At 53.5% G+C, this 15147-nt stretch overlaps 6 protein-coding genes and 1 non-coding gene across 7 annotated transcripts; 5 read left to right on the forward strand and 2 right to left on the reverse strand.

Moving 5' to 3' along the window:
• Window positions 1-796: 796 nt before the first annotated feature.
• Window positions 797-4191, forward strand: BDW47DRAFT_32105 (putative cell polarity protein). Its single transcript, XM_024818746.1, has 3 exons — window positions 797-2281; window positions 2341-3459; window positions 3520-4191. Exons 1-3 carry the CDS (start codon window positions 1016-1018, stop codon window positions 3928-3930), a joined length of 2796 nt encoding a protein of 931 aa, XP_024671863.1. The 5' UTR covers window positions 797-1015; the 3' UTR covers window positions 3931-4191.
• A 514-nt stretch (window positions 4192-4705) lies between these two features.
• Window positions 4706-4811, forward strand: BDW47DRAFT_t85. The gene has a single exon. It is a non-coding gene; the product is annotated as a tRNA-Ser (tRNA).
• Window positions 4812-5142: 331 nt separating this feature from the next.
• cyp4 (peptidyl-prolyl cis-trans isomerase) lies at window positions 5143-6647 on the forward strand. Its single transcript, XM_024812666.1, has 5 exons — window positions 5143-5236; window positions 5438-5702; window positions 5868-6037; window positions 6096-6202; window positions 6269-6647. The coding sequence occupies exons 2-5, from the start codon at window positions 5501-5503 to the stop codon at window positions 6453-6455; spliced, it is 666 nt and encodes a 221-aa protein (XP_024671864.1). The 5' UTR covers window positions 5143-5236; window positions 5438-5500; the 3' UTR covers window positions 6456-6647.
• A 762-nt stretch (window positions 6648-7409) lies between these two features.
• On the reverse strand, window positions 7410-8383 carry BDW47DRAFT_125845 (high-affinity Cu transporter CTR3; the record flags this gene model as incomplete). Its single annotated transcript, XM_024816452.1, has 5 exons — window positions 7410-7446; window positions 7574-7805; window positions 7875-8102; window positions 8156-8186; window positions 8264-8383. The coding sequence occupies 5 exons, from the start codon at window positions 8381-8383 to the stop codon at window positions 7410-7412; spliced, it is 648 nt and encodes a 215-aa protein (XP_024671865.1).
• Window positions 8384-8980: 597 nt separating this feature from the next.
• Window positions 8981-12018, forward strand: BDW47DRAFT_125846 (putative DNA excision repair protein (Rad26L); the record flags this gene model as incomplete). Its single annotated transcript, XM_024816453.1, has 2 exons — window positions 8981-9077; window positions 9134-12018. 2 exons carry the CDS (start codon window positions 8981-8983, stop codon window positions 12016-12018), a joined length of 2982 nt encoding a protein of 993 aa, XP_024671866.1.
• Window positions 12019-12392: 374 nt separating this feature from the next.
• Window positions 12393-13724, reverse strand: ssuA (RNA polymerase II subunit A C-terminal domain phosphatase). Its single transcript, XM_024812667.1, has 2 exons — window positions 13653-13724; window positions 12393-13467 (listed from the first exon to the last, which is right to left on the reverse strand). The coding sequence occupies exon 2, from the start codon at window positions 13297-13299 to the stop codon at window positions 12439-12441; it is 861 nt and encodes a 286-aa protein (XP_024671867.1). The 5' UTR covers window positions 13300-13467; window positions 13653-13724; the 3' UTR covers window positions 12393-12438.
• A 188-nt stretch (window positions 13725-13912) lies between these two features.
• On the forward strand, window positions 13913-14899 carry BDW47DRAFT_105927 (putative isochorismatase family hydrolase). Its single transcript, XM_024812668.1, has 2 exons — window positions 13913-14121; window positions 14185-14899. The coding sequence occupies exons 1-2, from the start codon at window positions 14071-14073 to the stop codon at window positions 14842-14844; spliced, it is 711 nt and encodes a 236-aa protein (XP_024671868.1). The 5' UTR covers window positions 13913-14070; the 3' UTR covers window positions 14845-14899.
• Window positions 14900-15147: the final 248 nt, after the last annotated feature.

The following is a 15147-nucleotide window of genomic DNA, read 5'->3' on the forward strand; positions in this document are numbered from 1 at the left end:
TGTAGAATTATATATATAGAAATCCTTTGTTTGGAGTAGAGTGGAAGGTTAAGAATATTATTATAGTGATTGTGGTGATTGTGAGCACCGCCACACTGGAGATTACTGATCGGTTCCTGGTGGGTTTGGGTGGAGTCCCCCGGTATGGTTTGGTAATTTTACATACGGTATGGATGGGGGAGTGAGTATATCAGGTTGTCCTGCTTGAGTACTCCGTAGTAACCGTCATGTGTAGAATCTTGATTTACAAATGAAGAACTACGCATCAGGGTTGATCAAGCTAGTCGACTACTACTCCGTACTAGACATAGAGATAGAAGAAATAGGTAAGGTCAAGAGTAAATATACCGTATTGTATGTAATACGAATACCCCATGAATCCTCCATTTCCACCCAATTTCCCGTCTCCTGTTCACTCACTCACTCTCACTCACTCACTCACTTCATTCTTGTTCTCTTCTCACCTTGAATTCCATTTCCATTTCCATTTCGTCCCAGGCGCTTCCTCTCCACCCCTGGGACTTGATCTGGACCGTTGGCTTGGGGGACTTTCTTTTCTTTCTCCGTCCATCCCCATACACCCTTTTTTTTTTCCTTCTTCCCGCTCACTCTTTTATCCGTGTGGTCTCCCTCTCTTTCTTTCCCTCCACACGTTGCTTTGTTTCTCTTCTTCTCTCCTGTCCTTTCATCCCTTCGACACCCTCTCTCGTGAGGCTGTGTTCCCCCCTGACTGTCGACATCTTAGATCTGATATTAATCTCCGAACCATCTCGAGAACCCCGGGCCCCGTTCTTTACCCGTCCGCCACGATCGGAATTCCTGTCCCTCCCTCCCACTCCCACCCCCGTATTTTACACCCCCCATCGGGAATTAACCTTCCTGTCCATGTCCTCCCGGTCGCGAATCCCTCGCACCCTCGAATGAATAGTCCCGACTTGAATCCACTGAGGAGATTCTGTATTGCCTCCAGCAAACAGGCCCAGGAGCAACGTGACCGCCGCCGTCGCGGTCCCTGATGATCGGTCGTTCCGGGGCCATGTCGCCTGTCTCCGTCGACGGGAGCGACTGGTCTGGGATCAATCAGTACCAGAAGTCCGAGCCACCTTTCTCCCCGACTTTTTCCAACCGCAGCAATCTCGCGACCCCTCCCACCTCCGGCGTCCCCAGCGGCTCCAACGGCGCCCTCCCCAATGGCTCCTCCCACCTGGGCGATTCCGGCAACCCCTCGCCCCCGAGCTCCGTGACCGGCCGCTCCAGTGATGGCACCCTGGCCGACCAGCGCGGTCGCCGACACAGGCAGCTGGAGGAGATTCTGGGTCAACACTATGTCGCCTTCCGACGCTTCCTGCACGCCCCGTACCAAAACGACCGCCTCGGTCAGAAGCCCAGCAAGGCCCGGGATAAACTACTCCGGCTATCGCCCACGCAGTTCCACGAGCTGAGCACCGACGTCTACGATGAATTGCTCCGCCGGCAGCAGGCCATGCCCTCGCCCAGCCGCCCGCCGCGCATGGATATCCCACCGTCCCTCCCGCCGCGTTCCGAATTCCACGAGAAGCGCAACCAGGCGCGTCAGAAACTCGCCTCGCTGCAGCATCAGCGCTTCCGCGATCTGGCCACCGACGTCTACACTGAGCTCGAGCGACGCTTCCCCCAGTTCCCCTCCCGCGAGTCCCGCCGCGCCAGCCCCGCCTCCAGTTATCGCAGCCGTCCCTCGAACGCCTACCCGCCCGGCTACGGCCCCGCCGGTTACCCCCCGCCTCCCGGGAGTCGACGGTCACAGTCCCGGGGGCCCCCCTCTCGGATGGGCAGGGGATATCCCTCCCAATCGTCTCCGGGTAGTCCGATGGGTGCTTTCCCGCCGCGACAAGCGTCGTTGAGCGTGAGCGGATCCGTGAACGGGGATGCACCGTTGGCCAAACCCTTCCAGAGTAACACGATTGTTCCGAACAAGAGTACCATGGTGGAGGACGATGACGATATGGCTGGGACCGAGGATGACTATGACGCCCGGAGCGATGCCTTTGCCCTTGATGCGGTGCTCAGCCGACGGGGCACGACCACGACGATAGGCGACGGGGAGCGCAGGATGTTGGTCGATTCGCAGGCGCAGGTGTCGGCGTTGCAGGAGAAGGTCCACAAACTGGAGGAGTCGATGAAGTCGAAGGACGAGGAGCTGCTGAAATACCGGGACAATCAAGCCCATGTTGACTCTCTCGAGGAGCTGGTCAAGTCGAAGAGCGAGGAGCTCGCCAAACATCAAGAAGAGCACAAGTCCCAGGTAAGGATCGAGCCCCTATGCTCTATCTCTAGCCCCATCCTTTGCTGACAACGTAACAGACGAATCCGGCCGAGCGACAGGAGTGGGAAGCGGTGAAGATGGAGCTGGAAAGCAAGGTATCGCAAGCCGAGGAGCTGAACAGCTCCTTACATGTCGAGCTGGACCGGGTGCGCGCGGAACATGATGCCATGGGGAATGAGTTCCAATCGAAGATGTCTGAAGCGTCGCAGCAGAGTGGCGGGGATCCGGAGCTGCAAGCTCGTTTTGCGGATCTGGAGATCAAGCACCAGAGCCTGGAAAGCGAACTGCAACACCAACAGCAGGTGACCGAAGAGGTCCGGCGGGAGGCCGCTGGCTTTTTGATGGAGATGAGAGCCTTGTCGGAACAGAGCCACACTCGATGGGAGCACGAAGAGCGACTGTCCAGCGAGGTGCAACGACTGGAGGAGGAACTGAAGCAGTGGAAGGCCCGCTACGCCAAGGCCAAGGCTCAATTGCGGCACCTGCGCGCCTCCTCGGCGGGCATCTCCGAGCTGCGTCCCGATGCTAGCAGCGTCGCCAAAGAGAACGAACTGCTGCAGGAGTACGGTCTGGTGAAGGACGTGCACGTGACCAAATTCCAGATCTCGATCGACGAATTGATCCGCGTGGCACGGTTCGACGAGCATCACTTTGTCATGCACCAGATCAAGGGCGTTGTCGTCGCTGTGCGCCACATCCTTCGGGACATTGAAGTCGGCGATCGCGTGGACGATGGAACCTCTGCGCTGCGGGCCAAGGCGACCCGCAAGGTCTCCGCCACCGCGAACAACCTGATCACGGCGTGCAAGAACTTCGCGGGCTCGAGCGGCCTGTCGCCCGTTTCGCTCCTCGATGCTGCGGCTTCGCACATGTCCACTGCCGTCATTGAGCTTATCCGGCTGGTGAAGATACGGCCGAGCCCCGTCGATGAGGACGAGGATGACGACGAGCATTTCACCCAGATGAAGTCCCCCGACTACTTCAGCGTCGCGCCTAGTCACAGCAGGTTCAGCCGCAATGATTCCATCTACAGTGCCTTGAGTCCTCCGTCCAATCGCTCCCGCACCCCGACGGACGCCCACCCTAACGGACTGGGGCCGGCTGTGCAGTTGGATTACGGGGCACCGAACGGAGACCACGAGCTCCAGGAGCTCAAGGTGAGTCTATTAGCTACCCGCCCGTCGACGGTCGAGATCCTAAACCGCTAACTTCCCCAGCTCTACGTGGAAGACCAAACCGACGGCCTCGTCCAATCGATCCAAGCCCTCGTCGCCAGCATCCGCTCAGACGGCGACCTCACCGCAGTTCGCACCCACGTATCCGCCATCTCATCGGTAGTCAACAACGTCACTTCCTCCACCCAGCACTTCGTCCACAAGCCCGAAACAAGCCCCCTCCTCCGGGACCGCGCCGCGCCGATGCTCGAAACCCTAGAGCACCACCGGAGTCGTCTCATAGAGACAGCCGCCCAGGGTGAAGCGCCATCCAGTGCCGAGGAGCTGCGCGAATGCACCAACCGACTGCCGCCCATTGCCTTTGAAATCGCCCGCGAAACCAAGGAGCTGGTGCAGCGGTTAGAACCCGCCAACCACCACCACAACGACGACGACGAAGACGATTTCCGATAGTCTACCAGTTTACCTCCTTGGGTCAGGGTCTTCACGATGCGAACGCTTTCCAGACACTTTTTTGCTTTCTTCGTCTTAAACACTTAATTGTAATGTTTTGTTCGTCTTTTCTTGTCATATCCTATCCTACCTACCTTGATTCTTTTTATGATTGTCTTGTTATTTTTTGAGAACAATGGTGTAACACACCTTTTTTTTTATTACACCTTTTTTACTCCTTTTTTGCAGTCCCAGCCATCATGCACGACCATGATCAAACCCATGTGGCACGAATTGTTGTATCCGGCGGAGCTCTATCCCCATCTTCTTTCTTCCTCTTTTCTTCTTTTTTTCTTTCCCTGCCATAATTGAGCCCAGCCCCCCATTTCGCATTTTGCGTCGAATTCGATTCAACCCTTGGCCTGCAGATTAGCAGTGATTCTTATGTATTCTTACTGGCCTCGATATTCTTCACTTCTTTGTTTATTTTTGTATCTTCTTTCTGCCATTCGCAGTTTTACCTACCTACTTTCTTGCCCATGATTAGCGTTGGTTTCTTTGCAGTCTTTTTTCTGTGATAGATACGTGGCAGGTTGTTCTGTGGCATTTTATATATATGTTTATATTATATACGGATACATATTGGATTATTGCCTTTCTTGAATATTGTATGCTATAACGCTGGTAAGGGCCATCCACCTTGTAGTGATAAAGTGATAACCAAAGAAAAGCTGGGTTGTAGTAAATGAAGACGTCTCCCCCTTATTAACCACTCTTCTGGATTGTCTCCACAGTAGGCAGGGTGGGAGAGTGGTTAATCCGCAAGACTTGAACGAGGTGCTACTAAGTTCCCCTGACATCTTGTCCCTTCGGGGTCGTCGGTTCGAATCCGGCTCCTGTCGTTTTTTTCCCCTCCCCTCCACTTCTTAGATTGATTTCCTTCTACCTCCTTACTCATGGTCAAGGATTTGTCTTCTTTCTTTCTATTTTTTTGGGGGGGTTTCTTTATTCTTGTGATAGATAATACCTCAATAAACATCTAATCTATATTATCTCATGTTTCTGGAGAAGACTCCTGGACTCCACGATTCTGGGACGTTCTGGACTGTAACCGCCCCACTGGAGATCGAACCGGACCTAACCCGGATCAGTAAGTGCTTATCTAACCACCATCAAATACGCTATACCCCATTCGGAGGGTTTGGTGACAATTTTCTTCCCCTGGTTGTCGTTCTTCACCTGGTGCGAGCTCGACCAATTCAACGTCTTCCAGCCCTTGTACTTTAGCCCTCACTCTTCACCCTCTTCTAAATTATCATCAATCCTTGTAAGTATCCATCGTCAATCCCTTCTCTGCCCAATTGGCTGTGGGTCAGTGTCGGGGGTGGTTGGGGTGGTTGGGGAGGTTGGTACTGGCACCTAACCGTGACTTCAACCTTTTCCCTTCGGACCAACCACACCGCAGCCTCAGGCCAACCTGCATGTTTGGCGCGCACTGGCTGACGCATCCCCCATCCACCGGAAGCAGAAGAAAGCAACAGAAAGCACATCTCGGCGGCCGAATTCTCCCGTGTCTGCCCCTCCAGCAACAATGTTCTCCCGAAGCGTCCTGAGGTCAACAACGGGCTTAACCCCACCTTGCTCCTTCGCTTCTCGTCCCCTCTCCTCTGTCCTCAATTGCAATCAGTCCTCTTTCCTCTCTCTTCGTCCATTCCATCAAACAGCTTCCAATATGTCCGGAAACACCAAGGCTTTCTTCGACGTCCAGTACGCCCCTGTGGGCTCCAGCGCCCGTAAGTGTCTTCTCCCCTTTCTTTTCTACGCTGTCTCCCTGGTTTTTGAACCTGTGGTGGGGCAGATGGATTGAGCTTTCGTTGCTTTCTTTCGTGGTGCTTCTTCGATGAGCTTCGCTTCTGTCTATCAGCTCAATTCAAACTGACTGGCTTGTTATCTTACAGCCAAGACGGCCCGCATCGCCTTCAACCTCTACGAGAAGGACGTCCCCAAGACCGCTGCCAACTTCCGTGAGCTTTGCAAGAAGCCTCAGGGTGAGGGCTACAAGGGCTCCACCTTCCACCGTGTCATCCCCCAGTTCATGCTCCAGGGTGGTGACTTCACCCGCCACAACGTGAGTGTCTTTCCCCGTTCTGTTTCTTCCCGTGACATACATCTAACGAGATCTGTAGGGCACCGGTGGCCGCTCCATCTATGGTGAGAAGTTCGCCGATGAGAACTTCATCCACAAGCACACCAAGCCCGGTATCCTCTCCATGGCCAACGCTGGTCCCAACACGTAAGTCTCCTTGTTTCACTGCTCCAACTGCCAAGGTTTTCTTGACTAACGAGGGAATTCCTGCAGCAACGGCTCCCAGTTCTTCATCACCACCGTCGTGACCTCCTGGTTGGACGGCAAGCACGTCGTCTTCGGCGAGGTTGCCGACGACGCTTCCTTCCAGATCGTCAAGGAGATCGAGGCTCTTGGCTCTAGCAGCGGTGCTATCCGCTCGAACGTCAAGCCCACCATCGTGGACTGTGGTGAGCTGTAAATTGCCCAACGGAAAAGGAATTTTTTTTTCTCGTCAGATTGATTTGCGTCTCTGATCCATTGCCCTTGTTGCTCGGGAGATTGGAAACATTTTTTCTGATCTTTTCCGAATGATGATGGCGATGACGGTCGGTCTGTATCCTTGGGTGGTGTAATCTAGAGTGTCTCCCGATATATTAGCATCTCACCATCATTCCTCCATCGTATACGTAAACCGTAGTGTCAGTAGTCAGTAGTCAGTAGCCAGTAGTCTAGTAGTTCAAACTCTCGTATGGAGGGGAGTCCCAAGACCCCGCCATCTGAAGCGGGGTCATTGCCAACGAGGCGTAGGATCCCAGCTCCAAATGCAGCCCTAGCAGTTTCGTCCCCTAATATCATTTATTTATGCATGCAACCAGTGTCTGACCAACAAAACTCGTTGACTATTTCTAGATCTTTCGTCTGCATGGTATGTTGCACATGGCGATACACTGGTGTTTTTTTCCTGGCATTATAGAATCTTGATTACATCATGTTGTTTGGGAGACCCGCGGTGTTAGCCGGTATTTGGGGTGCGAATTGATATATGTCTGTCTATCTATCTATTTTCTATCTATATCTACGTAGGTTTGTAGGTTTATAGGTATGTATGGATAATGTATGATGTTTGATAGAAATAAAGATGGCTGACGTACTACGTACATACATACGAGGTAGTAAGTAAGTAGTAGGTAGGTAGGTAGATACACAAACAGATAGACAGACAGACAAGTAATTACGAGGGACGTTTTCGTAAATAGAATAAAAAAATCCAATGATGGACTAATGAATGAGAGCAAAGTAATGTGCACTAAAATGGAATGCATCACTTGTGATTCTGTTGATATATCGGTAGGTCGGTAGGTAGGAAGTAGGTAGGAGGTGAGAGGTGGGGGTAGGTGTATAGACGAAGCGAACAACTTGATCAATCAATCAATCATCCACAGCACTTCGTAACAGCCGTAGCATCATTCCTAGATACACACACATCGTTCAGTTAGCAAGCTCATCATCTCTTAATCCACAAATCCATCCGTCCATCCATCCATCCACCTCTCTGCCAACAGCAAAAAAATAGAATCAAATGGAAAAAAAACATACCTATCCCCCCCCAAACTCAACCCCTCCCACGAGAAGATAAACGCCCCCAGAAACGCCCCTATAAAGATACAGATAATGATGTACCCGTTGAAGTACATCGCCAGCAGCATGATGAAGTACGCTACTGCAAATTGCAGCGTGTGTAGCACCGCGCGGATGAGCTGTTCGGTTGGTTTGGGGCGTATGGTGGATGGTCCTGTTTCTGCTGTGGTCCCTGCTGTAGTAGGGGTAACTGTTGAAGTCGGTAGAGCAGGTTTGGGGCCATTAGAAGGTGAGGAGGGGCGTGATAAGAATGGGATACATGTGGCTGTGGCTGCGGCTGGAGCTGTGGTGGATGTGTCCGTAGGAGCTAGAGATAGAGATAGGTACTGATTGTGCTGGGCGAGTCTAGCACGACGGATGATAAAAGCATCATATTCACGCCCAATACGGCGGAGAAGCTCGAGGACGAGAACCAGACAGATGACGCCTATGCAGGAGCCGGCGAATTCGCTGTTGGAGGTGATGTGCCAGGTTGAGGAGAGGAAGCCTTCTCTTGTCTTAGCAGAAGGAGAGGGGGGGGAAGAAGGGGGGGAGGCTGACAGGAGTCAATGGTGTTCCAGTTCCATAGCATCTGGGGAGGATTGGTTGGCCTGTTAGTAGATTTGTTGTTTGGATTGAAGAGATGGAGGGATGGAGGGATGGATATACGGAGATCTTGCAGCTGGACATGTGCATGCCGGCGTGTTTGCCCATTTCGGGGGATGGGCTGCTTGTGGGCATTGCTGGGGTGGTTGCTGTGGTTATGGAGTGCATGGCGTGCTGTTCCATGTTGAGTCGTGATGATAGGGAGAATAGGGAGAATTCTGATAGAGACGTAAGGTAAGAGAATGATGAAGAGATTGGAGTGGCCCAGAGGAGTTTAAGAGGCTGTCTACCTATACAGATCACGGGTTACTACTAGATATACTTTGTGATATGGAACTAAAATATGTGCTCAAATAACCTCATGTAGGTACATAAGTTCTACTAAATAGAAACATTCACCTAATAAATCACCGAAGAATCAGTCGTACGACGCCTGTCTTGAGTTAGGGCTGCGTCCAATAGTGGATGGGTGCGCGGGATTGAGCAGATTTACCTGCCTACTAACCCTGTGACATTATATTTGAGCATATTGTCTCAGTGTGACCACTAGAATACTTGGTCAATCTAGCCAAGAGTGTCGACAGTCTTGTTGAAAAGCAATCAATACTTCCATCCAAGATCCCGAGTTAGGGCTTCAATGATCTGGTATGATATGGTCAGCTGCTGCCAAGACTCCCTCCGTCTTCCTCTCCGCATCTTCTTTTCTCTTCCCCATCCGCTTTGCACCAACCACTACACTGCCCTCTCCCACTTCATTTGACGCGATTCCAGATGGTAGACATGGAAGATACGGACGCGACTGCAACGGCCAGCGAAGATGACGACGACGATCTGGACGCTCCTCTCCAAAGATCGCGTCCAACCGCGTGTGACGACAGTACGCTTCCTTCCCCGCATATTCGCCTCTCCCCATCTCTAATCAATCAGTAATAGACACAGATCAACCCAACCCCCCTAAAAAAGAATCCGGTCGTTCCCTTTCTCCAGATCTTCCAACAGTCGAGATCTCCGACCAGAGCGATGGAGACGAGGACTTTGACGACCCCGAGGCAGCCTACAAGGCCTTCCAGAGGCGCAAATCCCTGAAACGCAAACGAGCGTCGACCGGTCCGCGCAAGAGCATCACCCATACCCCCACCCCCCGAGTGACCTCCACCTCCGACGTCATGGTCGGCAAAATCCCCCGGTCAAAACGGAAGGCGCCGGTGCGGCCGCTGAGGACCTTTGGTGAGGAAGTGCCGAGCGACGATGAGGGCGATGACTCGCTTCCGGACTACCTGCAAAAGCGTCGGACCGATTTCGACGCCACGACGGAACAGTCGAAGACGTCGGGGTTGAAACTTCCTCCGACCTATGATGAGGTTGAGTTTTCGGATGACGAGCGCCTGCAGGACCTCAAGGAGAAGCCCACCTTTAGTAACATGACGCCCTGCAGTCCCTACAAAGACATCACCCTTCCATATTCGCTGGGCTTGATCCCAGCCCCCGTCGCGCAGTGGCTGCGCCAGTACCAGGTGGATGGAGTGGCCTTCCTGCACGAGCTCTTCGTCTATCAGAAAGGCGGCATCCTCGGCGATGATATGGGTCTGGGGAAAACAGTCCAGGTGATCGCCTTCCTCACCGCAGCGTATGGGAAAACAGGCGATGAACGAGACGCGAAGCGAATGCGGAAGATGCGCCGGAGCGATCAACCCCGCTGGTACCCGCGAACGCTTATTGTTTGCCCCGGTACCTTGCTCCAAAACTGGAGGTCGGAGTTTGAGCGCTGGGGCTGGTGGCATGTCGACTTGTACCACGGGGACAGCAAGGAACTGGCGCTCCAGGCGGCGCGGTCCGGGAGAATCGAGGTCCTGCTCACGACCTACGGGACCTACCTCAACAACAAGGATGCGATCAACATGGTCGACTGGGACTGTGTGATCGCTGACGAGTGCCATGTTATCAAGCAGAAAAGTTCAATGACCACCAAGGAAATGAACGGGGTCAACGCCCTTTGCCGGATAGGGCTGACCGGAACCGCGATCCAAAACAATTACGAAGAGCTCTGGACCCTGCTGAATTGGACCAACCCGGGGATATTAGGCCCTGCGCTCGAATGGAGGAAAAGCGTCTCGGAGCCGCTGAGGATTGGCCAGTCGCACGATGCTACCGTCCATCAGTTGAGTAGGGCCCGTAAAACGGCCAAGATGCTGGTGGAAAACTTGCTTCCCCAGTTTTTTCTCCGTCGCATGAAGACCCTAATTGCCGACCAGCTGCCCAAGAAGATCGACCGCGTCGTCTTCTGTCCCCTCACCGACACGCAGGCCGACGCCTACGAGAACATTCTGGACAGCGAGGTCATTGAATACATCAAGCACTCCACTGACATGTGTGACTGTCGATCGGGGAAGAAGGCAGGCTGGTGCTGTCGCAGGATCATCCCGGGGAAAGGCCCCTGGGCCACCCACGTCTTCCCCGCGATCGCTGTTCTGCAGAAGCTAAGCAATCACCTGGCCACGCTGATCCCCCAAGGCACGGACAGCAACGAGAAACGGGAAAAGGATAAAGAGTGGTTGGAGATTGCCGTGCCCAGCCAGTGGGAGCAGCTCTACCGCCAACGGGATTCCATCCTGAATTACGCGAATTCCGACTTCTGCGGCAAGTGGAAGGTCCTCAAGCAACTGCTGAAGTGGTGGCACGCCAACGGGGACAAGGTCCTGGTCTTTTCCCACAGCGTCCGTCTCCTGAGGATGCTCCACATGCTGTTCAACCACACCAGCTACAACGTCAGCTATCTCGACGGCTCCATGACCTACGACGAGCGCGCCCAGGCAGTCGCCGAGTTCAACTCGGACCCGCGGCAATTCGTCTTCCTGATCTCGACGCGATCCGGCGGCGTCGGCCTCAACATCACATCCGCCAACAAAGTCGTCGTCGTCGACCCAAACTGGAACCCGTCGCACGACCTCCAGGCGCAAGACCGCGCCTACCGCATCGGCCAGTCCCGCGACGTCGAAGTCTTCCGCCTCATCTCAGCGGGGACCATCGAGGAGATCGTTTACGCGCGCCAGATCTACAAGCAGCAGCAGGCCAACATCGGCTACAACGCGAGCTCCGAGCGCCGGTACTTCAAAGGCGTCCAGGAGAAGAAGGACCAGAAGGGGGAGATTTTCGGACTGAAGAACCTCTTCGAGTATCAGGACAACAACGTTGTCCTCCGCGATATCGTCAACAAGACTAACGTCGCTGAAAGCCGCGCTGGCGTCCACGTCATGGGCATCGAAGTCGACCAATATCATCACGATGCCGCACCCGCCTCCACTACGACCACAGACGACTCCGACGAAGTAATGAACCACCTAGCCGCCATAATCCGCGGCGAAAAAGAAGAAGCCGACACCACCACCAACACCCCCACCCCCATAAAACACCAACACGACCCCATCCAAGCAATCCTCACCAGCGCAGGCGTCGAATACACCCACCTCAATAACGAAGTCATCGGCTCCTCCAAAGAAGAAGAGCGTCTCAGCCGTCGTGCCCAACAGGCAGACCACGCCCTCGACCTGGACGATCCCGTCTTCGCCGACTCGCAAAAAACCGACACCAGTCATCCCCCCCTCCTAACAACTGACCCGACAAAGACAGGCACCATCCCATACAGGTACCACCCACCCCGCGACGTCATGAAAAGGCAGTTCTGCAGCATGGCGCGCGAGTTTGGGTTTCCCAGTGCGACGGAGTTTGCGCTTGTTGTGGAGGGGATGACGCCTGCGCAGCGGAGGGCGTGTTTGGAGAGGTGGTATCTGTTGAGGAGGGAGGCTTTGCTTGGGAGTTGATATTATTGTATTTGTATGGTGTGTGTGTGGGGGGGGGGGTGGGTGCATGGGTGCCATATGTTATATGCTATGTGCTATGATGGTGTTATTCGGATTTGGTTTTATGTGGATTTGTATGTATTTATATACCCATTTGTGAATGTTTTTTGGTCATAGGGTTGGGTTGGGGTTTGAGAGTGATATGCAAGAGGTAAACAGGTGATAGAATGGTAGGATAATGTGACCTTCGAGCTTTAGATTATAATGATATAAAAGGCAACGTGCATAGTTTAATGGAGGGGTCATCAAGTCGGCAGTATTGTATTTTGGTATAAATCTTGAGAGTATAGCTACATGTTGAGTGAATGCTTAGAAACAAACAAGTATGGAGTATCATTGATTTCAGGTATATTGAATTGCCCTTCGGGCTACTATGGCAGGCTATAGCCAAGCCAAAGTCCACAAGGCCGGTAAATTAGGCCACTTCTCCTGCCACTCGCCCAGGATCTGGGGGACCTTCTCATCGAAGCTCCTGCGGGCGTCGCCCGTGCCGTTCTCCCAGCCGGTCTGATCGTTCGTCTTACGTTCCTGGACGGCGGCAGCGTTGAGCCGATTGGCCAGCTCGAGGATGGCCTTCCCTCCGACGAGGGCCTCCTCGTGGTTATCCTTGATGTCGACGTTGAACACGTGGACGGGGCGGTTCAGGGTCGAGCCCTTGTTCATGAGGTCGTCGACGACGGCGTCCCAGCACCGCTCCTCGCAGGTGATGATGACGTCGACGACGCCGCCCTCGGTGCCCAGGGCGCCCTTGTCGCCCTTGGAGACGTGGTCGATGCGGGGCATGCCCGGGACCCAGTCCTGGAAGCGCTCGGGGCCCCATTTCAGGTTCCGGTTGCGCTCCAGCATGGTCAGGAGGCCGTTATTACGGTAGAGTCGCTCGTCCTTGGCCAGCAGTTCATCGTACATCTGGGCGTACGAGGTCGAATTAAAGTGGTAGACATTAGGTTGGGTGATGGAGGGGCCCGGTAGCCTGACCAGAGAGCCGGTACCGAATGAGATTACAGGGAACGGGGCAGGGGCCGTTGAGAGCCGCAGATGAGCCTCCATCGACCGGTTCTGGTTGGATGCACAGACTGTGCAGAATCTAAGCTTGTAGGAGTCTGACTGGGCGGCAACCGCGTCATCCGCTGCCCGGGTCTCTGCCACCACCGACATCGCGGTCTCAGCGGGAGGTGGTGGTGGTGGGGGAGGGGGGTCAGGGGTTGCAGTGCCTGCACTAGCTAATCGAGGATCATGTGCCATGGTGGCGTGTAGTGTAGAATTTATGGCAATGATAGGGGAGTGGGTAGTGGGGGGGGAGTAATATGTGAAGAGAGAAGCTATTATGTGATGTGGGGGGTAAGGGTCAAAGAAGGAAAAAGGTAATCAAGGAGGCTGGAATAGATGTTTACTCGGTTCCTGCAGTGGGGACTTGTGCGAGTTAGCGAATGATCACAACCAGGTACGTGGTATTTCAAAACAGAAGATTTGAAAAGATCAGAAAGATGAAAAGCGTATAAAGATTTTATCCGCATGATGTATCTCGGACAGCTCCAATAAATGGGATCATCATAAAAACAAAGGGTCGATGCAATTGAGTTTGGGGATGTGCATACCTTTGATTGAGACAATCTCATCCTCTGCAGGGAATAATAGTTAGAAACAGAGTTCTAGTAGGAAGAGACAAGGGCCTCAGCCCTGAAACGGTGAGGAAGTAAGAAAGGAAGAAGAAGGAGAAGAAGAAGCGAAGAAGTCGAAGTTTTTGTTGGTTTTTTGTGTCCCGCTGACTCAGCACATGTCACGTGTGGGCTTATCAGTTATCGGGCGGATTCTTTTGCTGGGAGTTGGATCTTTCTAAGCTCCCCCGCATGTCATCGCCGTTTCCGGTTATGATGCAACATGACATTGAGCTTATTGCCCCAGTGGAGACTGCGGTGTCAGAAGGACCAGGGTGCTCTATGGGTTGAACTCTCCCACCACATCATTTGTTTCTAGTGATCGCCATTTGTCGCACCCATTAGGGAATCTGTCGCAATGAAAGCCGCTCTGATCGTGGTTGATATGCAGGAGGACTTTTGCCCTCCAGTACGTGACTGATTGACTGATGTAGATCTATATGGATAACCCCCGCTGATATGTCTATTACAGAATGGTTCTCTCGCAGTTCAAGGTGCACGCGAGATAGCCCCGACCATTAATAAACTCCTGGCAAACCCCGGCTTCGCCATCCAGGTCGTCTCGCAGGACTACCATTCGGAAACCCACATCTCCTTCTCGAGTAACCACCCGCCTCCGAACAACCACCCCTTCGAGTCCTACGTGCAGATGAACAATCCGGCTCCGGGCAAGCACGACGAGGTCAAGCCGCAGCGGCTGTGGCCGGTTCACTGCGTGGCAGGTACCAAAGGCGCGGCGGTCATTCCCGAAATCGACACCAGTCGGGTCGATCTGACCGTGAAAAAAGGAATGAATCCGCGGGTGGAAATGTACTCGGTGTTCTCCGATGCGTTTGGGAATCGCGATCCGGTTGTCAATGCGCAGTCTGTGAGTGCGGATTTGAAGGCGTTCCTGGCGAGCCAGCAGGTTACGGACGTCTTCTCGGTGGGGGTGGCGGGCGATTTTTGTGTCAAGTACACGGCTATCGATGCTGCGCTTGAAGGGTTCCGGAGTTACTTTGTAGAGGATGCGACACGGTGTGTTTCGCCGGATGAAGGGTGGGCCGATGCCAGGAAGGAGTTGGAGGCAGCAGGGGTGTCGATTGTTCGATCCGATGGACCTGAGATCGGAAATCTATGTCTAAAGAATTGAATCAATATCTATACAGTTCGTCGCCGAAATTCAAGGCGTGGATTGCAGGGGCTAGGACGTACGTCGGCTTGGCGCATGAACGATGCAGCCTGTCCTGTCCAAGTCGCATGCGGCAAGCTGCGCCACATCTGTCATAAGCAATATATAAGAACTGTGGAAAGCCATACCGCAAGCTAGTACTTTGAGAATGACCCTTGCCGTGATGGATCATCCATGGTGCATGCATTCCTCTCTCATTGTGGTATTTTCTTTCACCTTGTAGGGACCCCCCTCCCTAGTCGGTGTGACTGCAGGATGGTCTAC

This window comes from Aspergillus candidus (genome assembly GCF_002847045.1).
Source record: "Aspergillus candidus strain CBS 102.13 unplaced genomic scaffold BDW47scaffold_23, whole genome shotgun sequence".
Taxonomy (NCBI): domain Eukaryota; kingdom Fungi; phylum Ascomycota; class Eurotiomycetes; order Eurotiales; family Aspergillaceae; genus Aspergillus; species Aspergillus candidus.

What these genes read in the sequence shown, in the direction of transcription:
- BDW47DRAFT_105927 (XM_024812668.1), top strand. Translation starts at nt 14,071, where the DNA reads ATGAAAGCCGCTCTGATCGTGGTTGATATGCAGGAGGACTTTTGCCCT. An exon ending in AGGAGGACTTTTGCCCTCCA is followed by an intron (nt 14,122 to 14,184) that starts GTACGTGACTGA and finishes TGTCTATTACAG; the next exon opens with AATGGTTCTCTCGCAGTTCA.
- BDW47DRAFT_32105 (XM_024818746.1), top strand. Translation starts at nt 1,016, where the DNA reads ATGATCGGTCGTTCCGGGGCCATGTCGCCTGTCTCCGTCGACGGGAGC. An exon ending in AAGAAGAGCACAAGTCCCAG is followed by an intron (nt 2,282 to 2,340) that starts GTAAGGATCGAG and finishes ACAACGTAACAG; the next exon opens with ACGAATCCGGCCGAGCGACA. An exon ending in ACGAGCTCCAGGAGCTCAAG is followed by an intron (nt 3,460 to 3,519) that starts GTGAGTCTATTA and finishes TAACTTCCCCAG; the next exon opens with CTCTACGTGGAAGACCAAAC.
- ssuA (XM_024812667.1), bottom strand. Translation starts at nt 13,299, where the DNA reads ATGGCACATGATCCTCGATTAGCTAGTGCAGGCACTGCAACCCCTGAC.
- cyp4 (XM_024812666.1), top strand. Translation starts at nt 5,501, where the DNA reads ATGTTCTCCCGAAGCGTCCTGAGGTCAACAACGGGCTTAACCCCACCT. An exon ending in CCCTGTGGGCTCCAGCGCCC is followed by an intron (nt 5,703 to 5,867) that starts GTAAGTGTCTTC and finishes GTTATCTTACAG; the next exon opens with CCAAGACGGCCCGCATCGCC. An exon ending in GTGACTTCACCCGCCACAAC is followed by an intron (nt 6,038 to 6,095) that starts GTGAGTGTCTTT and finishes CGAGATCTGTAG; the next exon opens with GGCACCGGTGGCCGCTCCAT.